This window comes from Drosophila navojoa, chromosome 4, assembly GCF_054131105.1.
Source record: "Drosophila navojoa isolate 15081-1374.11 chromosome 4, UAZ_NAV_1.0, whole genome shotgun sequence".
NCBI lineage: Eukaryota > Metazoa > Arthropoda > Insecta > Diptera > Drosophilidae > Drosophila > Drosophila navojoa.
Window position 1 is genome coordinate 20,724,174 of NC_142892.1, and position 26,188 is coordinate 20,750,361.

A 26,188-nucleotide genomic window follows, 5' to 3' on the forward strand; every position below is an offset into this window, starting at 1 on the left:
AAATTAAATAAAAAATTTCGAATTCCAAATAAACACCATTTCATCTACCTGCCTAGTTCAGCGCTTTAATTTTCTGGCCTCATAAATATTGCTAAAAATTCATTTCATATTATTTAACGCAGCTCATAAAAGATTCAACAAGCGAAACGCGCTAATTACAATTATATATTATATATACGTAAATATATATATTCCATATATATACGAATGTATGTATATGTTTATATATATATCTATGCTCATTCGTTTTAGTGCAAGATTTTTTACTAAATTAACCGAAATTTATGGCGCTGCCTTTGATGTGATTTTCGCTCTCAATTGATCGCATCAATTCGTTAAGAGATCGGAAAAGCGGAAAGGCATATAGAAATTATCACACAATTTGCAATTACCTAGCGACACCCCTTCTACCCCTTGCACCTCTTCGCACCTGCTGCAGCGTATGTGACACACTTTTGCGTTCAACACGTTTCACTTAAATAAGATCGAGCAAAGTTTGTTTTTCAGTTTCGTTTGCCGGTCAGGAATTTTTCAAGATTTATTTTCGTTTAGGCCGTGCGCCGTGTGACTGACCATCATCAATGAGAATGTTGTCTCTCTCTTTCTCTTAGTCCATTTCTCTTTCTTTGTCTCTACCTCTCCCCATTCTTTCTCTCTCTCTGCACCCATGTCTCTCCATTTCTCACTATCTTTGTGTCTTAGGGTCTCTCTCTGTCTCTCCCTCTCTCTCTCTCTGTTTCTATTTTCTAATTTCCTCTCTCTATATATATCTCTTTCTCTGGCGAAATGCCCACGGTCATGGGAAAATGCTGAAGCTGATGCTGGGCATCACAATTTGAGTGACACATATGACAGCAGACGATGATAAACACACCAAATATATCTATATAAGCTCTATAAGCATAAGTTGTCTCAAAGAAAAATATCTTGGGAAAATATTTGCAAAATGAAATCAATTTGTTATTCTTAAAAGGAAACATATAAATGGAAATATATATATGTATATAGTAAAGTATAATGCTTATCACTATACAAAACTACAACTTAAGCATGTGTATTTATGATTTATCTATAGGAGTATAAGTAAATGCTACGAAATATTTTTGAACTTGGGGAAAAATAAAATAAGAAAGTAGATGGATATAATATTTAAAAAATATTTGTATTTGTTTCATAGGCATATCAGGAATTTTTAGATTATTATATACATATAATAAAATATAATAATAACATATAATATTTAATTCTTCAGCCTTCTCACCTGCAAGTGATCCAATAGCGTTTCGAGTCCCCGATCGCTGATCGAGGAGCAGCGCAGGCTGAGCGAGTGGACGTGCTTGGAGGCCAGCGGAAAGGAGTGGACAACATCCAGAGCATCCTCGTCGGAGGCGCCGACGAGGCCGAGCGCATGGAAACCGCGTCGAATGAGCGAGGTGTAGAGTTTTCCCCGATCGCAGGCGGGCATCTGGCGGAGTTCGCGGCACTGCAGCGTGGGCAGCAGTCCGGACCAGTAGCGTGGACTGCGGTACAGTATGTCCCGCCACTTGATGCACACCTGGGCGAGCACGCGCCGCTCGTACGGCGAAAAGTATTGGAAAAAGCGATTCAGAAAGCGATCGTCCAGCATGAGGGCGTCGATGCTCTGCATATGTGGCGGGTGCTTGTGGAGGATTAGCGCGGACAACGGCTGGGTAACGGTGCCGGGCAGCTGGTTGGGCGCAGCCACTGCGCCATAGGGATGATGCAAGTGGGGATTGGGCAGCTGTTTGCGCATCTGCAGCGGCGTGCCCCCGCCGGCGACCTTCTGTGCCGCGACCATGCCCATTGTGCTGAAGGTGGGCGAGCCGGGCGCTGGAATCTGAATGTTCATTTGCTTGGCAATCGATTTCACTGTGGGAGTGGGCGGAGCACCTAACGGCATATTGCTAGGCGGCGCAGGTACACCAGCTGGCATTACCAGGTGATGATTGGAGTTAATCAGCGTGGAGCCTGCCATTGCCTGAAGCTGCTGCTGCTGCTGCTGCTGTTGTTGTTGCTGTTGTTGTTGCTGCTGCTGTTGTTGTTGCATTAGATGCGCGGGACTGTGAGGCAGACTGGGATTAACGGACGCCAATGGCTGCGCCTGCTGTTGTGTACTCGTCAGGGAAATGAGCGTAGCAGCACCCGGGCTGCCTCGCGACGGCTTATCTGGCGTTTGCGGCGAATTCACAGAGCCGGGCACGCCGGCGTTTGAGCTGTTGCTATTGGTATTGGTGTTGGTATTTGAGTTGGAGTTGGAGTTTGAGTTGGAGCTGGAATTGGAGTTCGAATTCGAATTGGAGTTCGAATTGCCGCCGCCACAGAGCGCATTGGTTACACGCTCCATTACTGAGGTTTTGCCGCTGGACGAGGTGGCACTGGATGTGGAATTAGAGGAAGCGTTGTCGCCGCCGCCGCTGCTGCTGCTGCTATTGTTGCTGTTGCTGCCATGATGGTGTTTTGAGCGTAATCCCAGTCCGTTTATGCGTTTCGATAATTCCGCGGAGGCTCTCTCGACCACGCCCTGAGCCGAGATCGATGACATTGTATGCTGAAACAAATTCACTTTGTCTCGCTCGCTCGCACGCACTCAGAGACGAATACAGAACGTTTCCTATAGATGACACCCTTTCTCTCTCTCTCTCGCTTTCTGTCTCCCTCCGTCTGTCCTTTACATAGCGTGCATTTGCAACATGTTCGACTATTTGAGCGTTGACCTTGTTTCGACGTTCTTTCGCTCTATCTCCCTCTCACTTTAGCAACTGCAAGCAAAGAAGAAAAAAGAGCTGTTATGCAGTTTACCGTTAGGTCTTTGTTACGGCCCAGCGCACGAAGCGAACAGGCGCGAGGCAAAAACGCAAATCAGCGCAAATTTATGTTCCACATTCATTAAGTGTTTTATTTGTTGCTGTTATTGTTGCTGCTGCTGCTGCTGCTGCTGGCATTGCACGCCACCGGGCATATCCTATTCATCATTTTCTATCCACCTGTTCGCCCACTCGCCAATCCGGTACCTCGCCCATTTGCCCATTCCGCATTCGCGATTTGTTGTGGCTGCGCAAAACTTCAGCGATAAAGCGAATGGCGAAAAAAGTAACGGCAATTGATATAGAACTATGCCAAGGTAATTGCACAATGACTTTAAAGAGGGCGACTCAGGTTCCTTGAACTACCACAGGGTGGCTCAAGTGAAAAGTTGTTTAATAGTTCCCGAAGTTTTGCAATCGAATTAGTTAAATATATTTAAATAATTTATCTGTCATTCACAATTGTATTTTCCCATTCGCAATTAAAATATTTTTGCTCTCATTCACAATTGTATTTTCCCATTCATAATTCATTTGCAGTAATTAAATTGCAGCGCGAACGTTGCCACCTAGCTGAATTTATTATTTTAGCCAAGGCTACCCATTCAATTAGCCAAATGGCGAAGTCGGATGCCAACATCAGCATTCAACAACTGGCAAACAACAACAATAAAACCAATACTGTGCAGCAAGGACATTGCGAGAAATTCCAACAAACGATTCAACGATGTCTGAAAACTTTTTGCACTATGAACTGCAAACGAATTTCATTAATAACAATTTCGGGAATAGTTAAAATTTGGAGTGCTATGAATAAGGAATTGGAATTGTTAATTGGAGATTGTAGGTTGTAGAAACGTTAGTCTTACAAATGATTTGCATTTAAAACTGGATAAAATCCCCAAGAGGCTTAAATGCAGACAATCGCATAGAAAAGAGATGTTTAATAGACGATGGAAAAACAAATAAGATTCAATGAAATTTATTAAATATATCCAATTTATAGTATTTCCTACACTCTTTCCTATAATGACTTATATACATATAAGACAATGAGATATTACTTCTCTCTCTCTCTCTCTCTAATCAACTAATTTGGCTTGCAATTTTATGAAAAATACGATGTATTATAAAACAAACCTTTAGAAAATATGTAGGTTCACCTAGAGTTAATTATAAACTTTACCCTGGCATTTCACATGATAAATTTGTACCTAAAATTAAAATACCTTGTTCTATAATCGGGGAAAAGAAGATATTCAGGAATAATTCAGGTCCAGTAAGAGCTAATTAGTACTTAATTACATTTAAAATACGTTCTATGTAATACGAAAGAGACTAACTAGCCAATACAATAGAGTGGGAAATAAATAAAAGGACTTGTAGTTATTAGATACTAATTAAATTCATATACTTTTGAAAATATAATCCATTAATAGTAATAATAAATTCTTCATAGCCTAATAAAATCATGTTGGCCTGTGTAAGCCTTGAAACTTGAAAGCGAATAAATAATTTAATATTCTCTCATGGAGTTTAATCAGGTTTTATGCTTTAGATATAAAGCAGAAAGCTTTCTAAACATTTATTGCAATAATATTCTCGAGTACTTTCTAGAATGAATGTTAAATTTAAATTGTTGGCAAGGACTAATGAAACAATTCAAAAGGCTTTGTCGTGCATCTGTGCCAAGAGTGTGTTATATATGTATGTATATCTGTGTATGTGTATACACCTCGAGGTATGTGTGTGCGTGTGTGTGTCAGACGTGTACTGCAATTTAAAAACTTAACCTGCTTCCAATCTCAGTCAAATGGGGTTATTATGAAAAATGAAAAAGAGAACGAGAAAAGTAAGCTGGGGTAGGCGTTTGCGCAAAATGCTCATTAGGGGAGAACAAAGGAACTGAGCTTGAAAGACAATTTAATTGCCATAAATATGGGGCCTTTTTATGTCTCGCTTTCGCATTCCACTTCCGCTCTCGTCTGCGCCCCGCCCCGACCCGCTGAAGGTGAACGTCTCGCTGCAGCGTCACCTTCTTGACTATGACCCCATCATCGTCCTCTTTCTCGTCGTCTTTATCGTTTCTCGCCGCTCTTGACTTGGCTCAAGCAGCTCAAATCTTTTCGTTTGCCTTATCGCTGTCCTTCGGCCCGTGAGTCGAACAAAACAAAGGCGGCCCACGCTAACATCCCAGGAGGGGGAACGGAGTTGGGATGCGACATTGTTCTCTGTGACTTCCTGGTCGTTGTGGGTCCCTTCAATGACGAGCTATGTCCTTTGTCTAGTAAACTATTTCATCTCAAGTCCGTCTGCAGCGCGTCTCCCATTCATGACCTATCGAACAAATTTTGGTTGGCAAGGCCAACCTTTGTTCCGCCGCACAAAAAAACAAACTTCGTATGTCTTCCCGCATATCTTCTTCATTCATTAATTCGCAATCAACACAGCTGTGCGTGCTAAACAAATTTTGGCTTTGGGTTTCATATATCCAAAGTCATGCAGGAAAAGCTAATTAAATATAAAGTTTCAATTTTTGCATAATTGCTATGAAAGTTATGTGAAAGTTTAACTATTTTCTGAGTTGATATGACAGCAATTAATGCAGAAACATTTCGCGAATATCAAAAAGTTGTGTAGATTTTAAACCCACACTAATTAGCATTCATGCAGTTTTTAAAACTGCGGCACAGAGAAGAGTTGACTGCAATTACGACTCAACACTTTGAGTTGAATTTGACATTTTGGCAACGATATTGTTTGGTCAGCAGCGGCTGCTGTGCCAACGGCTGTGGCATGTGCTTATTAGGCACCACGGGGCATGCATTTGAGATCAGGCAAAACTTTCTGCCACAAGCCCGAAACAAGTTGCATACTGTGCGGCGCAGTTGCGGCCCCTTGAATGTGAATGTCAGCTTAAATATAAATATGAATGTGATTGTCAACAGCCAAAGGCAGCAGCAGCAGTAACATCTGCTCTGAAATTTTTGGGGTCTGCACATGCACGAGTGTGTGTGTGTGTGTGTGTGTGTGTCTGTCGCCCGTACCTATTAAATTTTTTGTTTTGCGGCCCTTCGCTTTGTAAGCATTTTCCGCCGCTTGGCTGTGTCTATTTTTGGAGTTGGTTCAAGTCGAGTTGAGTTGCTGTTGTTGCTACTATTTTTGTTGTTGTAGTTGTTGTGGCTTTTGTTGTTGTGGTTGCCTCGCGTGCTTCGTGCCCTCTGCTTATTGGATTTTGCTGCTTTCTCGGGTACTTCGTCGAGTAACGGTAACTACCACACGCTTTAAATCGCTGTTGTGTGTCAGGGCCTGCTCCACATCTAAGCCCATGCTGGCTTCGCCCAGAAACACCCTGCCCCTCCCCCTCCCCTATTCCGGGCGCTTTGCTAGTATTTGTATGCGTGCTGCGCCAGCTCCATATATCGATTTTCGTCCTGCTCTCTTTTTTTGTTCTTTTACTCAAATGCGCTTTGATCTAAGCGATGAAAACAAAATAAATCTTTCGTTTTGACAGGCACAAAGTGAATGACAATCCATTATATTGCTAAGCAGAAGGTAAATTTACCGCTAATGTAAACTAATGTTTATCAAGATATATTTAATGCATATTCTGATAGTAAGTATTGAAAATAAATTTTTTTTGAATTACATTACTGTAATATTTTCCATTTTACCGTGTGATTTATTTCTTATATTCTCTGTGAACTATGACTAATCGATATCCAATTATATTTATCGAAAGAAATTACATATGTAATAACCTAAACACGATACTATTTTATAAAGAAAACAAAATAAAAATTTAATACAAATTTTCATATATTTTAAAAAGTTATTTGCAATGATTAATACATAAACGACTATTGAACTAAAAGAAGACCAAGTTCCCTGCATATATCCTTTAGTATATTAAGCATAAAAGTATGCTGTTAAAATTGTTCAATGATTTCGTAGAAGCTCACTCAAATCACAAACATTGTCCATCAGTTATAATCGAATATGTTTATATGTTTTTACAGCATGCTGGAGTAGGTGTTGACTGAATGCAAACTTGACATTGTCAACAGAGTCTCCTAACGAGAAACAGCTGCGCATGGTCCATTGTTGGGGAGCTTTAACTGGATGTCCCGCTGCTATCAATATAGGCAGTGATTCATGCAACACATGGCAGCTGTGCGTCAGCGTCAGTGCCTGGAAGTGGGTCAAACTATGCAACTTTGACCCGATTTCTTTGCCTTTGCCATTGTTGTGCACTGGGCAATATATGAACAAGATTATAAACTGGATTTTAAACGCTCATCAATACGTGGCGACCAGGTGCCGCTCCTAAAGCGGAAACTGAGCCAACCAAGGGTCGCGCCGCACTGTCTAAAGTCCTTTATTATTTTATGGGTGGATGTCGCTGCTATGACATCACAAGCTCTAAGCGGTTGGACAAGCGGGTGAGCGGGCGAGCGGAAGAGCGGACGAGCCACCCCCCAAGGCGGTGGGTGGCGTTAAGTGCCCGGCTAACATGTTCGGGGGTTGCAAAGAGCAGCTCAAACTCAAAGATGGAGGCCTATGAGGGAAGGTGGATGGCGTAGAATGCTATTGCGTGGAGCCGAGTGAAAAGCAGCAGACAAAGCGAAAGCAAACAAATCACGTGCAGCTCAAATGTGGAAACAGCACAATACTACAATACGCTTCGAAATAGCTTAAAAGTTAGTTATTTTTTATTTAATAATGAATTTACGCACCTTTTAGAATATATTTCTACTTTATGTATTTACATATATTTGTTATTTTGGAATATTCTATAGCTTGTCTAGCGCAATAAAAATCAATTTTTACAAGTGTCGCGACGTGTTTTTGTTTTTAATGGTTTCTTCGCTTTTTTACTTTTTTATTTTCTGGCGTTTTTTTTTTTTTGTGCCTCGCTGCTTTCGGGCTTTTGACCGACGAAAAGTAAAAAAAAACTATACCGTGAGCGATGAGTTTTTAGTGAAAACTGCAGAAAATCTCAAAATGCCTCGCAGCAAATTGTTTGGGGAAACCGCAAAAACATTCACACAACTATTTGCACGTTTTTGTTTGTTGTTTGTTTGTTTGAGTAAATGTGTTGAGCGCCGTGAACAAAATAATTAAACGGAAAATTGGTCAACCGAGCGTAAGCGCGCACGACTCATAACTGCAGGCGAGTGCTGTCTGCGAAAGTGGGAAAGTGTGAAAGCTCAGCGACGAGAGCATAAGAAGTTGACAGTGAGAGCGAAAGCAATATAATAATAAGGAACGTGCGCAATCTCGCTGCGCTCTCTCGCCTCCTGCACGAATGTGAGCTTTCGACATGAGCGTAGTTAAGTGCTCTAGTTGGAGACACTGTCCACAAATGAAACGATTATTTACTCAACATTTTTAGAGACAACGCCACTGCATACTGACTTTGTTATTGTTGAGTGCTGTGAGAGAAGATGCGCAATGCAGTTATAGAAGTAAACATGTACAAATACACCCCCACATTGGCTCTCTTCGCTCTTCCTCTCTTTGTTTAAGTAAGAGGAAGTTTTTTGCTTGCCAAACATTATTTATATTACATATTACAAATAGCAAAAGGTTTTATGTGATACCACTAATTTACAAATAAGAAAAATATAGACAAATATATATATATATATTATTATTATATATATATATTATGAAATATATTAATTAGAAACTTAACATGTTATCATATTTAATAGCTATTAAAGTCAGCCATTATGTACATATGAATACATCCATACCTAAGCTTAAATCCTTGCACCAATCCAACAAGTCGTTCACGTACTACTTCTTTGTTTAGCCATGCGTTGTACTTAATATTTCATGCTCTGCTGTCTACGCTCTTTTATTTTGTATGCAAACTTTACCAAGCGCTTCTGTGCATTCCGCCGTAATCCTTCATAATACGCTCTGACGCACAGAGATATGTATGAGTCTTCATTGGATACAACTGCAGGCATATTTATTGCTAGTTTATTACGGTTTCATTAGTCCAACAAAGTTCTTTAGTATATGAAAATGACAGATTAAATTAAATTAACTCGGTTAAATTAGCTCATTATTAAGCAAAAAATTACACAAACTTCACTTTTGCTTAGCATAAATTTCACACATAATTTGAAATATCGCGCTCTCAAGTATCTACTAGGTATGCTTTACTCGATAACATATCGATATATTGACGTTGGTATTTTCGTGAGCATAACATGAACATTTTGCATTTTCCAGCACTTACTTGCGGCCCAATGAATGTAAATGAAATTGTTCAAGAAGAAGAGTTAACTAATACAGCACGACTATTGCTGCTGTTAGAAATAAAATATGTCTTCAACTTCGGCGGCTGCGTCAAATTCAGCGCCAGCAAAACCAGAAGTACGATACGTCACAGAAGTGCCCAGCAGTCTGAAACAGTTGGCACGCCTCGTCGTCCGAGGCTTTTACTCGCAGGAGGACGCGCTCATCATAGACATGCTTGTGCGGAATCCTTGCATGAAGGAAGATGACATTGGCGAACTGCTGCGGTTCGAAAAGAAGCAGCTACGTGCGCGAATCACAACACTGCGCACCGACAAGTTCATACAAATACGCCTGAAAATGGAAACTGGGCCGGATGGCAAGGCCCAAAAGGTCAATTACTACTTCATCAACTATAAGACTTTCGTAAACGTAGTTAAGTACAAGTTGGACTTGATGCGCAAGCGAATGGAAACCGAGGAGCGGGATGCTACAAGTCGCGCCAGTTTTAAGTGCTCCGCATGTTCGAAAACATTCACAGATCTCGAGGCGGACCAGCTTTTTGACATGGCCACATGTGAGTTCCGGTGCACGTATTGTGGTAGCTCCGTGGAAGAGGACAGTGCAGCCATGCCAAAGAAGGATTCACGCCTGATGCTGGCACACTTTAACGAGCAGCTGCAACCGCTGTACGATCTGCTACGCGAGGTGGAGGGCATTAAGCTCGCACCGGAAGTGCTCGAGCCGGAGCCCGTGGACATAGACACGATTCGCGGCATAACTAAGCCGAACGCCCAACGTCCAGACAGTCTGCAATGGTCGGGCGAGGCGACGCGAAACCAAGGATTTGCCGTCGAGGAGACACGAGTGGACGTCACTATAGGGGGCGATGACAGCAACGAGGCTGTCGTCGAGCGGAAGTCACGACCCATTTGGATGACGGAGAGCACTGTGATAACGGATGGGGATGCGATCGATGGCACCTCTCACGCTGATTCCGCTCAGTCGTCGAGCACATCTGGGCCTCGCAATAAGAAGGAGAACGAGGACATCATGTCGGTGCTGCTGCAGCACGAGAAGCAACCAGAGCAACGGGAGGCGCATATGAAGGGGATGCGAAAAGGCTCTTCCAATGCCAATTCAAGTGATTCCAGCGAAGATGAGAATGATATTGACAACGCCAAGATACGTAAGTCCACTCTTCCGCTCTTCCAATCTTGATATTCTATTATTAGACTCTATTCGATGATTCCTTTTAGCGAGTGTCGACTTTGACAACTATATCAACTCGGAGTCAGAGGAAGAGGATGACGATGTGCCTACAGTCCTGGTGGCAGGGCGTCCGCATCCGTTGGATCAGCTGGACGACAAACTCATTGCGCAAATGACACCGCAGGAAAAGGAGAACTATATACATGTGTATCAGCAGCACTACAGCCATATATACGACTGATTCTGAGATCCTGCTCCCAATTAGGCATTAGCTTTATAGTCTCAATATTAGCTTAAGAATATTAAATTGTCGACGCATGACGTCAAAAACAAATAAGACAATCCGACTTACTCTCTGTGCCGGATTGGCGCCAAAACTATTGGGCAATGGAGCCTCTACATGCAATCAGCTGTTTGCTCTGCGACCGCTAACATTACTCTGTTAGCTTACATGTGAGCTACGTGAAGTTGGCAGCGTATGCAGATTTCAGTCCATGTTAGTTAACACTGCTGACTCTACCAGTCAGCTATTATCGGAATTTTTGTGTTTATGTTTTTTACATTCGCATCCGAAGCATGTTCCTTGTAGGTGTTGTGGGCGTATATTAAACACATATGTGGACGCGTGTGTGCTCAAGATAAGCGGCCAGTGCAAACAGTAATTAAGCTACACCCGTATATAGAATATAACAAACCGTGCCAGTCCATCGTCGACGCTAGTTATTATTCTAATAAGATTCTCCGCCAACACGGATTGAATTGCGTGTGCTTACAGTTAATTTTATAGATCTAAAGTAGCATGGGATGTGCTATGCCTACTGACAAGTGTGTAATATTAACACCTGCGAATTCATTCGGCATACAAGAAACGTGATCACGCTTTACACACACACTCGCATACACTGACATGCGAATGTAATCCAATCAGAAGTGCATGAAACGAAATTGCGCTTGAATTCTCGCTGATGAATTATGCTTGCCGCAGCTGTTTTCCTTAAATATACCAAACTTTAATTAAAGTGCGCGACAGTGTGAATCGAATTGATTGCCAGCAATTCGGCAAACCATCATCATCGATCACCCAATTGGAATTGCCGGCCGAATTTAATTTAAATATATAGCAGAACGATGAAGGCCTCAATTGATAAGGACTTGCTGCCTATGAAGGCGCATTACTTTCTCTTCAATGCCGGTAAAGTATTTTACGTTATATTAACTAATGTCATTCAAATCTTACATGGCACGTTGAACCAGTTGGACCTGTTGATAATAGTAGAGCACATAACTGATAAGAATTTGACACATCATCTAGTTAAAGTGTAAATAAAGGGTGCATAGATACCAGAGATCTGATAAGAAGTACAATCACATAAATATACGAAATATTTGTTTGATAATGTGATTGGCGAAATGGTAATTGCTTAAACAATTAATATAATCAATTCAAGCCTAGAAGCCTATCTGCACTGAGTGACAAATTAATTCACTTTTTGTGCAATTATTACGTGCTGTTGATTATTTAAACAGACCTGAACTATTTTTAACAAAAGCTTGAAACTTAACTGACGTGTTTTACTTGAAGAACAATCGCCCACAATCGAGAGATGCTAAATGTAAAAAAACATGAACGAAAACTCGAAATGAAATTACTGAATTTTCCATTGCACAATGAAACCAATTTAAATTTAATAGAAAATCGAAATAGTGAAATTTTAATTTAAGAACGTTTTCAGAATTTATTTATCATTTGAAAATGTTTTTTTTTCGTAGTACATACATATCTTTTTTTGTTACTACATATTTTTTTTTGTTATATTTATTTCCTCTATCTCTTATTTTTATTTTTATTTTCTTATTATTATTTTTATTACTTTATTAATTTTTTATATAATATATTACGAATTATTACGAATATATATATATATATATATATATATATATATATATATATATATATATATATATATATATATATATATATATAATGTATATATCAGTCTAATATCTATTTTATTGAACAGAGTTGAATTATTTACATACATACATTTTCAAATCCTCAATGCTATTTATTTTAGTGTAGTTAGCCTTCTTTTTTAAGTACAAACTGCAACTTTGAAAAAATTAAATTAAAATTGAAGAAATTTATTTCTTATTTATTTTATCTGATCTTTCTGGCATCTGCTTGATTTATTATATAATTATATCCTCTTTACTTCTATTTCTAATTATAGTATGTGTTTATTTTGTATTTCACAATTACTTTCTCTTTCTTTTTGTAGGTTTTTTTCTGCTCTTTAGATTTTCACACATGTCCGTCCACTCACACATTTACACGTCGTGTTCGTGTCACATAGACAAGCCCAAACGCGCGTCTAATTCTGACACAAAACTACAATGAAAGTATTCGGCTTAACGTCGTCTCGTTTTATTTGATAAGCTCTAAAAAACCAGACACCTGGTCAAAAGGGTGGGTCAACCGACATTATATCCCAACGGCACTTTGCCCTTGATAAGCCCCAAAGCTAAAATCAGCTATTATTATTATTTCGCTTTTAAATTAATTAAAACTGTTCAACTTGACAACTAGAAGCACAAAGGTATATATGTACATACATACATATAGATATGAAATATGTGTATATAAGTCATACATATGTATATGCTTATTTATGTACGTGATGATATATAATAGCCATTGTAATAGTTCTTGTTGTTTTTTCTTATCAGTTATAAACACCCACATTTAGACAATTGTCGCTAATTGCCGACGAGCTGTGTACTCTGATACCCTGTAAACTAGCCAGAGGTGTCACAGGGCATGCCTTATGCATGGTATGGACCATAGGGTATCTGCTAGTTGCGCAAGCTAGCTAAGCACTTAGATCTATTCTTATAGATGTATTCAAATTTAAATATTTTTTTATTTTTACTGGGTTCATGTTCTTGTTTTCTTTAAGGCACCGCACCCGTTGTACCCTTTATGCCGCCGCTGGCGAAACAGCTGGGCTATTCCGATGTTGTCGTTGGCACCATGTACATGATATTGCCCATTGTGGGTTTGCTGGCAAAGCCGCTCTTTGGCTACATAGCGGATCGGTAAGTGGAGCAAGCGGAAATATCGCCTCTCTATGCGATTTTCATAAGTGAAATTGGAAGATGGATTGAAGGATGGATGGATGTTTGTAGACAAATTTCATTTCTACGCTATTTTCATAACTGAGATTCTATGAACGAAATATTGAAAGATAGTGATTAAAAAGAGACTAATCTCTGTAGTTGATTGATCGCTGAAAAGACCAAGCGCTTCTCTATGCGGATTTCAAGCTAGTAAAAAGATAATGAGAGTGATTAAAGCTGATTATGACAAAGCATCTGGGTTTCGTCCTTTCGTCGATAGGTAGAGAAAACGCCTATAGTTAGTATAGCAAATTGAGTACAAATAATTATTGAGAGACACACAGTATAATATGGATTCTGTTAATGCTCTCAATTCAAATCTTCCAGCTACCATCGACATCGATTTCTCTTTCTGGCTGGACAACTGATCACCGCTGTGGCCTTCTTTATGGTGATGTTTGTGCCGGCTGTAGAGAAGCCTCAGTTCCATTGTCACGCCGGGGTGTCCAACATACGCTACTGCTCCAACTATCCAAAGGACGCGGAAACGCAGCTGGAGTCGTTCTATGGGAACCGCACACTCACCTGCAACATGGCATGCCAAATGGAGCCAGACATGTGGGACATCGTCTGCCAGCACTGGCTCGATGCGAATCCGCTGAGCGATTGTCAGGCGAATCGGACCAAGAACACACTCACGTTTTCCACCTACATCGATATGAAAGGTTTGATCGAGGAGGCGAATGGCAATATGAGATGCCTGAACTTCCTCATTCCGCACGACCTGGGCACGATCGACTCCCGCAACGTGACGCTCTACTGCCCCAAGGACCAGCCGATGTTCCAGTCCAGCTGCCAGATGGAGTGCAACGATACATTCATCAACGAACTCCTGCCCGACAGCTCGGTGATCAATATGGGCAGCGCTGTTGCTCTGCCCGAGTTCTGGTTCTTCTTTGGCATGCTGATCATCAGCTGGGTGGGCATGGCAGTCGTGGTGAGCATCGGCGATGCCATCTGCTTTGGCATACTGGGCGAACGACATCATCTGTACGGCAGGCAGCGGCTGTGCGGCTCCCTGGGCTGGGGCATCTTCGCCCTGCTCGCCGGACTGCTGGTGGACACGATGTCCAAGGAGGGCAGCATTGACAAGAACTACACGATTGTCTTCTGGATGACCCTGATCATACTGGGCTTTGACATGCTCGCCTCCACCAAGCTCAAGGTAAGTCACCTGAAGATAATCGAGATTTGTATTAAATGGATTCTGTCCCATAGCACACCCAGACGCACATGTCGGCCAACATCCTAAGGGATGTGGGCCAAATGTTCCTTTCAATACGTTGCGTCGTCTTCTTCCTCTGGTGCGTGGCCATAGGCCTGGGCACAGCGTTGATCTGGAACTTTCTATTCATCTATCTGGAGGAGCTCGCGAAGCCGTTTGACAATGGCGCCAACTTCATCAAGACCCTAGAGGGCCTCGTCATGAGCATTCAGTGCTTTGGCGGCGAGCTGCCCTTCTTCTTCATGTCCGGCTGGATACTGAAGCGCATCGGGCATGTGAATGCCATGAGCCTGGTGCTGTTCGGGTTTGGTGTGCGATTCATATTGTATTCGATGCTGCAGAATCCCTGGTACATACTGCCCATCGAGCTGCTCAATGGCGTTACCTTCGGGCTCTTCTATGCGACAATGGCTTCGTACGCCAGCATAGTCGCCCCGCCAGGCACGGAGGCCACCATGCAGGTAAACGCAATCCCAGAGAGAAACGGTACAAAAGATCATACTGAAGAGGGTTTCTTTACAGAGTCTTGTGGGTGCGATCTTCGAGGGCATCGGCGTCTCCATGGGCAGTCAAATTGGAGGCCAGCTCTTTGATGGAGTCGGCGCTCGTACCACCTTTGAGATCTTTGGCATTGCTGCCTTCATAGTGTTCGTCATCCATGTCTGTGTACAAATCTACCTGCAGCGCAATGGCCCAGCTGAAAATGGTAAGGGTAGGTCCTCCACGGCAGCGTCCGCAACTGCATCCGCATCCGCATCTGCATCTGCCAATGCATCCGCAACTCCCGACTGCCCGACTAGCATTAAGAACCTCGATGGGTTTAGAGATGTCGATTTGAGCTGAGGCCAAGAGTTCGTCCGACACTTTCTTACTGTAGTACAACACAGGTCAATTATGATCCCAAAGATTATTAATCGAGCCCAAGAATTTAACAGAATTTATCAGCATTTCCGATAGATGTACATGAATTTATTAACTGTTGCGGTAGTTAGGATATTAAGATATTCTCAGCTATGCCAAAAGAGTTTCAATATGGGACAATAACTAGAAGACTTGTCGCTATTTAGATATTACCCGATATTAAAACACCCATAGCTATAAAATGATAAATCATAAAATAATTATATAAAGTATTTTGATAAATCCTGTTTACTGTAGTCGTAAGAGACGAAGACAGGCTATAAAATGATATTTTTCTTTATTCTTTTATTCATTCATATGTATATAAAGCCATATAAAATTTATTAATTGGATTGATCTTCTATATAAAATACATCAAAACATTTTTATGTATATCAAATATATACTTCTTGAACTCTGCTCAAACACAGCTATTCTCATTGTTGCATTTTTCAATATTTCTTTATTTTTTTTTTTTATTATTTGAAAATTGTACAAAGTTCAGAACAAAAACAAAACAGAAAATAAAATTGGTAATAAAAGTTTCGCACTCTTTGTGAAATACACTTTAAGGCATTTTAGATCATGTTTGTAAATGCAATTCAGCTACGCATTATCACTTAAGATACGATCGATATTCAGGTATTCCCTAAAGAATTAATTCGACATATCTATCAAAAGTAAAACATAAAACTCTTTTACACTTTTACAGAGACTAATTCATATTTCGAATACTTTTAGGCACTGTCAAATATTTCGCACCGACAGATGCAATGCACATGCTGAATGAACAGGAGTATACAGGTCTTAGCTAAACAGCTCCTCCTCATCCTTCTCTGTGATCTGGCGATTTACCGAATTCGTATGCTTGCCAGCGTGAAACAACACACAATCAGCCAAGAAAACAAAATCAAAACAACAAAACCAATACCAAATTAAGAGAAACACTTTTCCTGCTGCTGAATCAGAACAATTTCCTCATCAAATTGCATGGCGAATGCTAAATATTCAATCTCGATTGTAATTATAATGATTATATGTAATTGTACTCTAATTTTAGTAATGCTAGCAACAAATTCCTCACACACATCCAATATTTGTGTTACCCTAGTGCATGCTTTGGCTAGGTTTATGCGCTTAAGGTCAGTACAAAGAAGATCTATTTTCATTCAAATAAAAAAAAGATAAGGAAAAATTATAGTATTTCTAGTTGTGATATAAAGATTTCATATAATTAGTTAAATTCAATTTGCTAGCTTATCACGATTTGCACACGCATAAACAAAGCTTTACATTGTTAAATTTAAATGGCATGTTTTTAAATTGTATTGGAAACTCTAAAACTGTGAATGTTTAAATGTTTCTTTTTTTTTTTTAGAAATTAAGAAGAAAAAGCTTAAAACATTAGTCAATGTTGCTTATGAAAATTGGCTTTTCATGCATGTAAAAACTATCTCGAAAGTATTTTTCAAATTATATAGAAAGACAAAGGAGCTACTATTCTCTTGTATTGTTCTTTATCATATGTATTCATTTTAGATGATATGTTTATTTAGCTCTTAGCCTAGAGTCTTGTCAGCTCTGGCTGTACTCATTATGTTTGAGTACTGCCCGATTATAACTAGTTTTAATATATATAAGTAATTATAAAGCTTGTTGTATCTATGGCCCTAAAGCTACTGATTGCCGATGAGCGACTCCTCGTGCTGTTGCTTTTCGACCTTGCGTTGGTATTCGCGTTGCTTACAGGCTGCGATGTGTACAGCTCGTTTCTGTAATCAAAAATACGATATATACATACATATATAAAGATAAACCTAGTTAACAATTGATTATGATTGCATGTGGTCGTAGTTCGTACACACTGTTAATTATTGTTTTTATGGTTTTATGCTATACAATAAAGATTCGTTACTTTGGTTTTCTTTGTACATTGTTGCCTTACCTTGATGACTTTGGAACGTTGATAAATGCTCTGCATATCCTTTTTGATTTTAATCAGTTTATCTTTGTAGAGCTTCACGTTGCTCATCTGTATGTGTGTAGACGGTAAGGTAGACGTAATTCATTAAATATCATGCGCCATTTACATGAAACACTTGGATTAGCCTAACAATATCATAAAATGCATTTAGCTGTCAGCGATAAGAGTTGTACGCCCAGACATTGTTTATAATTGATATTAATCACTTGTGCTGATAATCACGTACTTCAGAAATTAACTGAACACTTACACATCTACAATTTCAGTTTCCGCTTACCAAATCATATAGTTTTGATACTTCGCTACAATCCAGCTTATATTTCTCCTTAGACACATCAATGTAGAATTTGTTCTGTTTGCCACTGAAATCGAGTTATGTATTTGTATGTGATTGATTACCCATCTTAAGTCAAACACCACTTACATCAATTCTTTTAGCTGATTGCGCACACGTACTAATGGTGATTCGGCTATTTCAAGGACACCAAAGGATAATTGCAAGGCTGCCGTAGAGCAATCAATTTCGTCTACTTTTCGTTGCACTTCGCTGTTGTTGTTTTTGTTGTTCTTAACTGATTTCTTGGGAGCTGCGACGGCGCCAGTGGCCGTGTGATCAGCTTTGAGTTCACCAATAACACTACTTGAGAACACAACTGTGAAAATCATTTATATTAGCTGTTACCTATAGATTACCTGTCCAAGTTGCTGCTTTTCAACATTTTTGAATCGTAAAATGCACGACAAAGCTTCAGACTTCCACGAATAACAATTGTTAAATAGCTGTTTATTACAGTGTTGTATATGTTACAAGTGGCTCGCACTTATCGACTTTGGCAGCTATCGATAACAAGCTCCACCAGCCCCACGCTTATCAGCTGATTAGTCTGCGATTTGTTTATTTTTCCGCATTATGCATATTTACTATTGCTAATCACGAATTATAATGCGTTGTGCTGTAAGATACTGTGGCAACAACAATCGAAATGGCAATAAAAAAAATTGGCGCTACTTTCACTTTCCAAAAGATAAGCAACAGCTCAAGAAATGGATTGAATTCTGCGAGCGCGACATAACAAACACAACAACAGGTACGTTGTTTGTAACTAATTGAATAAGAGAATAATAAATCATTTATTAGCCTGTATCTGTAATGAGCACTTCACTCCGGAAGACTTTGAACGTAATCTGCAATATGAGCTTGGTAAGTGTAAACATACATACATAGCATAACTGTTTCTATAGCAACATGTTTCCTTCAGGTTTCACACGTAAGAACCCTACAATTTTAAAGCCTGGTTCCTATCCCACTGTACATGGGCCACAAACTAAACTGTTATTAAATAATGCTAAGAATAAACGCAGAAGTTGTAAAAATACAAGCCCATCTAGCTGCCGTAAGAAGAAGAAGCAGATAGAGGAAGAGAATTCGAAGACCTCACAGCTTGAGCAGCTTACCCCAAACACAAGCAATAGAGAAGAGGAAACAGCTGAAAGTGGGAGCACCCAGTATGAAAGCTATGAAATGATAGAGTATATTAGCGAATCGGAGGAAACTCAGCTAACCGAAGAAGGGCCTCGAATCGGACGAATTGAATTGGAAATAATTGACTCGCTTGATCCCCAAACAAATACTGAAGAACATATGGAAATAATAGAATCAGAAAGCGACAGTTATGCGAGGCATTTAGAATGCGAAGTGTAAGTGAAAAATATAAAAAATTATAATTGTAAATTTACTGTAATCGAATTTTGTTGCTATCAACAGGAGCAGCTTAAGACGTCAAGTTTTCTTCTTAAAGGATGAGCGTAAAAAACTCATTGATGAAATTCAAACCCTAAGAGCAATAGTTCAAAGCGCTAGACTGAAAGACGAATCCGTGGAGACCCTTTACCAAGCCAATAATAAGACTGTTTGTATTAAGCTTAAGTTAACTTAAATTAATAAATAATTATTATTTAATACACTATATTTACAGATTACAAAAAGTAAATACGGACCTTCAATTAAGAAGACAGTCATGCTATACACAGCAAATATTGATACCATCAGGAAATTACGAAAAACAGATAAAAACGACTGAGTAAAATTGACTCTAATAACTAAAATTTACAAACATATATTAAAATTATATTTTTATACAAACATTGTTTATACCTAAAACAAATCATCAAGCTTATCTTAAGATTTTATGTAAACTAATCCATTTGTTTGCAAGCAACAGGCAAGTCAAGATTTTCAAGAATTTTATCTGCACTTTCCCAGAAGGAATTCAGCTAATCTCTTTTTTATGTATGCGTCGCTATCATAACTCAACTTTAACGAGCAGGCAAATGTATTGGGTGGGTTGCTCGTTCTTATCGCGGAATTTTTGTCTGGTAATTTTCCAACAAGGTCAAAGTCATTAGGACCATGACGCCTACGAACGAACATATTGACAGATTGAACTGACCCTGCCTCGGCTGTACCTGCAGGCCTATAAAACTGCGCTGCGTCTTCCGATCGATCTGCACTTCAAGCAAGACTCTCTGGTGATCAACAACGTGCTCGAACCGGACCAGGAACTCTGGCCAGTGGGCGATAGAAACTCTTGGAGTACCAAATCAGCTGGAGGTTAATACCATCGCACTGGCACTCTAAAAAGTTGATAATGGGAACACGAAGCCCGCATGGAGCCGGAACCAACTGGATGAGAAATACCCATGGAATTCCGCCAATGAATTTGCTTGCTGTGTTAGCAATTAGGAAAAATTATTCAAATGTAGTTTAATTCCAGAAATCAATTGTAAATAGTCCCCCAATCCCCAATTAGTCAAATTTATTTAGCAAAATTGTACAAAGTAGCAAATTTTATTTAGTTAAATATTGTTTTAGTATATTCTAAATATACGTGATATTCACTGCAATAAAATGTAATTTACACCCCCTATTTAAAGTTTTTTATTCCAATTTAGAAAATCTATTGAATTATATTTTACATTAAATACAATGAAATACATATTATGAAATATATTTATATACATCCCACACATACGCTAAAAAATGTACAAAATTTTAATTTTTAGTTAAATTTCTGGTATATACATATATATTATTGTTCTTATGTAAATCAAAAATAATATATATGGCAGAATTTAACCTTTCTTAAATTGAAAGCGTATTAATAGTTCCTCGAGGCAATAAAAAAAAAACATGCATATTGATAAAACATAAATTCGTTACCTAGGAGTACAGTAAAACTTATGGCCTCGGCTTATAATGCTATAACAGTTAGTCTTAACAACACAATTGTCAGGTTAAGAGTTTATATATTTCCTAGAATGGAATACATATATAAAAAGGAGCGACGCACATTTGGTTCCCGGGTGCACTTTGAAGACAAGGATGAGGTGGTGTTTAGCGAGAACTCAAATCCAGAGCTGGTCAAGAATTTCATATTGAAGAACCCCGTGGATCGGTCCACACAATATGCGGGGCAAACATCGCTCAGCGTGGCCAACACGGAGCGCGCGACGTACAAGAGCACGGGCATTACGCACAATGAGGGCGGCTGGCCGAAGGACATCAATATGCATGACCCGGAGCAGACGGTGCGCTACAAGCGCAAAATTGAAAAGGATGAGAATTACATAACGCAAGTGATGAACCTAACCAAACCCATGGAGCACTACATATTCCAGAACAATGCAGTCAACATCTATGAGAATTACTTTGAGAACATGGAGCCGGCTCCACTGCCAGAGCCCTGCAAATCACGCACAGTTAACGTCTATCGTGATCCCAATCCGATAAAGGTGCCTGTAAAGCATTTGTCCTGGTCCCCAGATGGTGGCATCAAAATGGCTGTCAGCCATTGTGACATGAAGTTCCAGGGAGACAAGACCGGGCAGCGCTGCAACTCGTACATCTGGGAGGTGGAAAACCCAAACGAACCATTCCTAACGCTGGAGCCGAAGGTCCCATGTGTGTGTCTGGAGTACAATCAAAAGGATCCCACCAGCCTGGTCAGCGGCATGTACAACGGCCAAGTAGCTGCTTGGGATACGCGTCACGGCAAGCTTCCTGTGATGATCAGTGAACGCGAGGTTTGCCATCGTGACCCGGTCAACTCGGTGCTCTGGAACAACTCGAAGAGCGGCACGGAGTTCTTCTCGGGCGGGTCCGATGGCCAAGTGCTCTGGTGGGATACACGCAAGCTCAGCGAGCCGCTGGATCGCTTGCTCATGGATCCGGTTAAAGGCGACGAACAGGACTTATCACGCTCATATGGCATCTCGGTATTGGAGTACGAGACAACCATACCAACTAGATTCATGGCTGGCACCGAGATGGGAATGCTTTTCTCCTGCAACCGCAAGGGTAAAACGCCCACAGAGAAGATACAAATCAGGGTATGACTTAATTAAAGTCTCTCTGCATAATCTATCAATCTTCAAACCTCTTTCTGTTTGCAGATGATGTGCCATTTGGGTCCAGTTTATGCCATCACGCGAAATCCAGCTTTCGTGAAGAACTTCCTCACGGTGGGCGATTGGTGTGCACGCATATGGTCCGAGGATTGCCGTGAGAGCTCAATTATATGGACTAAGAGCAGTTCCTCGATGCTGACAGACGGCGCCTGGAGTTACACTAAGTATGAATTGACACGCATTTAACTCAATACGAACTCTAACCATCTCTGCTTTAGGGTCTCTCAATTCTTTATCACTCGCATGGATGGCGTGCTGGACACATGGGATCTGTTGCAGCAGCAGAATGAGCCGGTGCTGACGGTCAAAGTTTGCGATGAGCCGCTCTACTGCGTACGCACCAACGAAAATGGTAAATTCGTCAGTTGCGGCAGCAAACTAGGCGCCACTTTTCTAATAGAGGTTTCCGACAATATGATAATGTCGGCTAAAAACGATAAGCCACTCCTGACGGCGGTAAGTCTCAGTACTTTACATATAAATAATATGATTGCTTCTTTGTGATTCGTATTCCAAAGATGTTTGAACGCGAAAATCGACGTGAGAAGATTTTGGAGGCCAAGTCGAGGGAGAGCAAGCTAAAGATTAAGGCCAACCATGGGCAGGAGCAAGCCGATCTGACCATGCTAAATGGCAAAATCAATATGGAGCCATTTGCCAGCGCCTGCGAGCAGGCAGCCAGCGAATATTTTGCCGCTGTGGAACAGGAGCGTTTGAGACGAATGCCCGGAGGCAAGCGTAGGTGAACGCTAAAGTAAACTGTTTTCACACAATATCTTATCTTTAATATTTTCCCATACTTACAGAGGATGCGGAGGAGGCTGATGTGTCGGAAGCGGAAACCGTGAAAGCTTAAAACTTGAATTGTAAATTACTTATTGTTATAGGTCTGTTAAGTTACTCAAGCACATATATATCACACACGAATTGTTTAATTTTTAAAATAACGGCCAGCGTTGCTCAACACTGCAGGAAATCGATAATTTGTGGTGGTCGGCCAACAGTCGGTGAGCTGCATACCAATTTTGATTAAATTACACAGCTACAGAATACAGTCATCGATACGAGCATTGAAAGTTCTGCTATATATTTGCTTTAAAATTTATAAATAACGTAAGAAAAGTTTGTTGTTGATGTTATAAAATAAGTGCACTTGTAATTGTTACATTAAGTGCAGGTACAAGTACCGAATGGTATACAAATAGTTTGAAGTGCGCGGGCAGTATAACCAACGTCCATGTTGCACGTTGCTCTGTGTGGCCTACGTGACTCAGAAACAGTTATCAATGGCGCAACAACAGCTGCTTTAAAAGTTCACTGACCAATTCCGTAGTGCAACTGCAACCCCTGAGCATAGCCGCATTTAAATTTGAACTGTTAGCGAGGCAACAACTAATTGCAAACAATCTTAGAAACAGTTCACAAGTGTGTGTGCACACGTGTGCCTCTATTAAATAATCAGCAATAATAAAAACAAAAGCAAAAGCAACAACAAAAACCTAGACGAGAAGAAAAACAAAGTGAACGTCTAGGAAATCTCAGTGAAAACCTTGGCGCGTTTGCCATTCGACAGTTGCAGCTAAAATTAATTAACAAAGTGAAGGTGAGGTCCCATACCTGAGTCATCAAATGCAATGTTTAATTACTGCAACTTCTTCAAACAAAAAGAAAAAGAATAAAAATAAAATCAAACGAATTGTTTACATATGCATTTTGCATGTCTGCAGTCACGTAGACCCAAATTTTTCACAGCGCACAGAGCTCATTAGCTCTCCATATATGCGTAAATATACAAATAAATGCATAAATATAAGAAAACGAAAAAAAAAAAAAAAATAAATAAATATATATACATGCACATATACATATATATATTTATTTGATAATCAAAGACCAAAGTCAAGGTCAAGTTTGTTGTCACATTTGTTTTTGTATATCACATTTGTTTATAATATCGCTTGTGTTTACGCTTGTACATTTCAGTTGTAGCTCCAGTAATTTGTCATCATGTTGGACATTGTCCAACCCATCGACCACCTGAATGAAGGGAACAACAACAACAACAGCAGCGATGTTGTCGTCATACGAGCGAGACCAAAGAAGGTGTTTAAACCCAAGGCGCGCATCAATCGCATACCACAGGAGCTGCTCAACGATCCCCAGCTTCAGCAGGCCATCGATCGGCTGCCTTCCAACTACAATTTTGAACTGCACAAAACTATCTGGCGCATCCGAGAGACGAAGGCAAAGCGCGTGGCGCTACAGTTGCCAGAGGGACTGTTGATGTATGCCATGGTCATCAGCGACATTGTGGAGCGATTTACAAGTGCCGACACAGTCATCATGGGCGATGTCACATATGGCGCCTGCTGCGTGGATGACTACACGGCGCAGGCCTTGGGAGCGGATCTGCTGGTGCACTACGGCCACAGCTGCCTGATACCCGTGGATCAGACCTGCGGCATTAAGGTCCTGTACATATTTGTGGATATAAAAATCGATCCGTTGCACTTCCTGGACTCCGTCAAGCTGAACTTCAAACCAGATGTGGGCCAAATAGCTCTGGTCAGCACAATACAGTTTGTCACGACGCTGCAAGCTGCTGCCGTAGAGCTGAAGGCAGCTGGCTACGATGTGCTGGTGCCGCAGGCCAAGCCCCTGAGCCCGGGCGAAATATTGGGCTGCACTTCGCCACAGCTGCCGGAGACAACGCAAATGATTATCTACCTGGGTGACGGACGTTTCCACCTGGAATCCGCCATGATTGCAAACCCCTTGCTCAAGGTAGGCAATTAAACAAAAAACGAAGCACCATAAACTTGATTAACTCCAATCTCTTGCAGGCCTACAAGTATGATCCATATGAAAAGAAGTTCACTGTGGAACACTATGACCACAAGGCCATGCAGAGCCTACGTCACTCGGCTGTGCAGCGTGCCAAGCAGGCGAAGCGCATTGGCATCATATTGGGCACACTGGGGCGGCAGGGCAGCGCTCGAGTGCACAGATTTCTGGAGAAGCGCTTGCACGCCAAGGGCATTGCGACGACAACAATATTGCTGTCGGAGATCTTCCCACAGAAGCTGGCGCTATTCGCTGACATCGATGCCTTCGTACAAATCGCCTGTCCACGTCTGTCCATCGATTGGGGCTCGGCTTTCGAGCAGCCATTGCTGAATCCCTATGAGCTGTCCGTGGTGCTGGGCGACATCGAGTGGACGCCAGACAATGCTTCGCCACGCACCAATGCCTATCCCATGGACTTCTATGCCAGCGGCAGCCTAGGTCCGTGGACACCAAACTTTAAGCCTCCAGCGCTCGGTGAGTGCGAGAATCGACCCTCGGCCGACTGCTGTGGCCGCTGCACACGCGCCGAACTGGAGAAGGATGATACCGGCAAAGCGGCGGCATTGGCCGATTTGCTCGACTTCAAGAAGGGCTAAGGAATTCGGCCCAGAGGAAATTGGCAGTCCTCGTATCCTCGTATACATTTCTCTCACTGCTGAGTAACTAGGTGATTTAGTTTATGTGACCGCCCAGCCCAAATGTAATATACCTACTAATTTAAGTTAGTACAAATATCATTGCTAAGTTATTGTGGCAATGTATATATGTATATACTTCAGATATGTGTATATATATGTATATATTAGCTCAACTTTTGTGTTCAATCGAATTCTATTTGATATCAATGACAGCATCCATTTAATATTCTAGTTTTAGTTGCATTTTTCAGAGAACAAATATCATTTAAAGTTACACGATCTTACGATTAAAGAAATGTTTAATACGCCAACTAAATATGAACTCTGATCGTTTTATTACTATCATCTGTAACTGTACAAAGCATGTAGGTTTAATTTTCGACTGCTACTTTAATCTAATATTTGCTTTACAACGACGCAATAGCCCCTTGGCTTTATATTTGTCGTATTTTTTTTTTCCCTGCGAACATCTTTCTCTTATCAGCTAAAACAATTTCAGAATTCTTGATGTTTTGTCATTACTAAAGTTATATGCATGTATAAGTGAATTAACACTTAAGAATCGAGAAGGCGTGAGCAGTTAGGCACGGCAAATCAGGTTTTATATTTAGTTTTTATTTTTGTATGATTCAAACTTTGCTTAGCTTTGTTGGAGGTGCCC

At 40.6% G+C, this 26,188-nt stretch overlaps 7 protein-coding genes across 11 annotated transcripts in view; 5 read left to right on the plus strand and 2 right to left on the minus strand.

The window, feature by feature from the left end:
* The window catches only part of LOC108650962 (uncharacterized), a 35,227-nt gene extending 27,210 nt beyond the window's left edge, over positions 1-8,017 (minus strand). Inside the window, exons 1-2 of the mRNA XM_089259727.1 lie at positions 7,562-8,017; positions 1,262-2,780 (exon numbers count right to left, since the gene is read on the minus strand). Of these exons, the coding sequence (XP_089115853.1) occupies positions 1,262-2,563 (1,302 nt within the window). The 5' untranslated portion in view covers positions 2,564-2,780; positions 7,562-8,017. The remainder of the gene's footprint in view (positions 1-1,261; positions 2,781-7,561) is intronic.
* Positions 8,018-9,068: 1,051 nt separating this feature from the next.
* Positions 9,069-10,619, plus strand: TfIIEalpha (transcription factor IIEalpha). Its single transcript, XM_018101808.3, has 2 exons — positions 9,069-10,266; positions 10,337-10,619. Exons 1-2 carry the CDS (start codon positions 9,165-9,167, stop codon positions 10,528-10,530), a joined length of 1,296 nt encoding a protein of 431 aa, XP_017957297.1. The 5' UTR covers positions 9,069-9,164; the 3' UTR covers positions 10,531-10,619.
* Positions 10,620-10,775: 156 nt separating this feature from the next.
* Positions 10,776-17,522, plus strand: Sugb (Sugar baby transporter). Of its 2 annotated transcripts, none has more exons than XM_089258848.1 (6): positions 10,776-11,481; positions 13,247-13,385; positions 13,794-14,631; positions 14,685-15,152; positions 15,214-15,578; positions 15,611-17,522. In XM_089258848.1, exons 1-5 carry the CDS (start codon positions 11,418-11,420, stop codon positions 15,532-15,534), a joined length of 1,830 nt encoding a protein of 609 aa, XP_089114974.1. In that variant the 5' UTR covers positions 10,776-11,417; the 3' UTR covers positions 15,535-15,578; positions 15,611-17,522. The 2 variants fall into 2 exon arrangements, with proteins under 2 accessions (XP_089114974.1, XP_017957295.1); XM_018101806.3 differs by having other exon boundaries at positions 10,777-11,481; positions 15,214-15,397; positions 16,333-17,522.
* On the minus strand, positions 17,121-18,404 carry Pldn (biogenesis of lysosomal organelles complex 1 subunit pallidin). 2 transcript variants are annotated; one of them, XM_018101812.3, is made up of 5 exons: positions 18,269-18,404; positions 18,000-18,212; positions 17,853-17,937; positions 17,537-17,623; positions 17,121-17,363 (listed from the first exon to the last, which is right to left on the minus strand). In XM_018101812.3, the coding sequence occupies exons 1-5, from the start codon at positions 18,292-18,294 to the stop codon at positions 17,268-17,270; spliced, it is 507 nt and encodes a 168-aa protein (XP_017957301.1). In that variant the 5' UTR covers positions 18,295-18,404; the 3' UTR covers positions 17,121-17,267. The 2 variants fall into 2 exon arrangements, with proteins under 2 accessions (XP_017957301.1, XP_089114975.1); XM_089258849.1 differs by having other exon boundaries at positions 18,000-18,215; positions 18,269-18,390.
* Positions 18,405-18,510: 106 nt separating this feature from the next.
* Positions 18,511-20,502, plus strand: LOC108651883 (uncharacterized). Its single transcript, XM_018101811.3, has 5 exons — positions 18,511-18,663; positions 18,714-18,776; positions 18,835-19,273; positions 19,341-19,485; positions 19,552-20,502. Exons 1-5 carry the CDS (start codon positions 18,519-18,521, stop codon positions 19,654-19,656), a joined length of 897 nt encoding a protein of 298 aa, XP_017957300.1. The 5' UTR covers positions 18,511-18,518; the 3' UTR covers positions 19,657-20,502.
* Positions 20,503-20,815: 313 nt separating this feature from the next.
* On the plus strand, positions 20,816-22,959 carry Dnai2 (dynein, axonemal, intermediate chain 2). Of its 2 annotated transcripts, none has more exons than XM_018101805.3 (5): positions 20,816-21,964; positions 22,028-22,206; positions 22,261-22,498; positions 22,561-22,784; positions 22,849-22,959. In XM_018101805.3, the coding sequence occupies exons 1-5, from the start codon at positions 20,816-20,818 to the stop codon at positions 22,865-22,867; spliced, it is 1,809 nt and encodes a 602-aa protein (XP_017957294.3). In that variant the 3' UTR covers positions 22,868-22,959. The 2 variants fall into 2 exon arrangements, with proteins under 2 accessions (XP_017957294.3, XP_017957293.3); XM_018101804.3 differs by having other exon boundaries at positions 22,561-22,780.
* An 82-nt stretch (positions 22,960-23,041) lies between these two features.
* On the plus strand, positions 23,042-25,843 carry Dph1 (diphthamide biosynthesis 1). Of its 2 annotated transcripts, none has more exons than XM_089259198.1 (3): positions 23,042-23,155; positions 24,026-24,826; positions 24,886-25,843. In XM_089259198.1, the coding sequence occupies exons 2-3, from the start codon at positions 24,050-24,052 to the stop codon at positions 25,483-25,485; spliced, it is 1,377 nt and encodes a 458-aa protein (XP_089115324.1). In that variant the 5' UTR covers positions 23,042-23,155; positions 24,026-24,049; the 3' UTR covers positions 25,486-25,843. The 2 variants fall into 2 exon arrangements, with proteins under 2 accessions (XP_089115324.1, XP_017957296.1); XM_018101807.3 differs by lacking the exon at positions 23,042-23,155 and adding an exon at positions 23,227-23,645.
* The last annotated feature ends 345 nt before the right edge of the window (positions 25,844-26,188 follow it).

Bases quoted from the DNA above. Each gene is read 5' to 3' on its own strand.
- LOC108651883 (XM_018101811.3), top strand. From the start codon at position 18,519: ATGCGTTGTGCTGTAAGATACTGTGGCAACAACAATCGAAATGGCAAT. The intron at 18,777-18,834 runs GTAAGTGTAAAC...TGTTTCCTTCAG, and splicing joins TAATCTGCAATATGAGCTTG to GTTTCACACGTAAGAACCCT. The intron at 19,486-19,551 runs GTTTGTATTAAG...CTATATTTACAG, and splicing joins ACCAAGCCAATAATAAGACT to ATTACAAAAAGTAAATACGG.
- Dnai2 (XM_018101804.3), top strand. From the start codon at position 20,816: ATGGCCTCGGCTTATAATGCTATAACAGTTAGTCTTAACAACACAATT. The intron at 21,965-22,027 runs GTATGACTTAAT...TTCTGTTTGCAG, and splicing joins CAGAGAAGATACAAATCAGG to ATGATGTGCCATTTGGGTCC. The intron at 22,207-22,260 runs GTATGAATTGAC...TCTCTGCTTTAG, and splicing joins GGCGCCTGGAGTTACACTAA to GGTCTCTCAATTCTTTATCA.
- Sugb (XM_089258848.1), top strand. From the start codon at position 11,418: ATGAAGGCCTCAATTGATAAGGACTTGCTGCCTATGAAGGCGCATTAC. The intron at 11,482-13,246 runs GTAAAGTATTTT...GTTTTCTTTAAG, and splicing joins TTACTTTCTCTTCAATGCCG to GCACCGCACCCGTTGTACCC. The intron at 15,153-15,213 runs GTAAACGCAATC...GTTTCTTTACAG, and splicing joins GCACGGAGGCCACCATGCAG to AGTCTTGTGGGTGCGATCTT.
- Pldn (XM_089258849.1), bottom strand. From the start codon at position 18,294: ATGTTGAAAAGCAGCAACTTGGACAG. The intron at 17,938-17,999 runs GTAAGTGGTGTT...ACTCGATTTCAG, and splicing joins AATCAGCTAAAAGAATTGAT to TGGCAAACAGAACAAATTCT. The intron at 17,624-17,852 runs GTAAGCGGAAAC...ACACACATACAG, and splicing joins TATCAAAACTATATGATTTG to ATGAGCAACGTGAAGCTCTA.
- TfIIEalpha (XM_018101808.3), top strand. From the start codon at position 9,165: ATGTCTTCAACTTCGGCGGCTGCGTCAAATTCAGCGCCAGCAAAACCA. The intron at 10,267-10,336 runs GTAAGTCCACTC...GATTCCTTTTAG, and splicing joins TATTGACAACGCCAAGATAC to CGAGTGTCGACTTTGACAAC.
- Dph1 (XM_089259198.1), top strand. From the start codon at position 24,050: ATGTTGGACATTGTCCAACCCATCGACCACCTGAATGAAGGGAACAAC. The intron at 24,827-24,885 runs GTAGGCAATTAA...AATCTCTTGCAG, and splicing joins TTGCAAACCCCTTGCTCAAG to GCCTACAAGTATGATCCATA.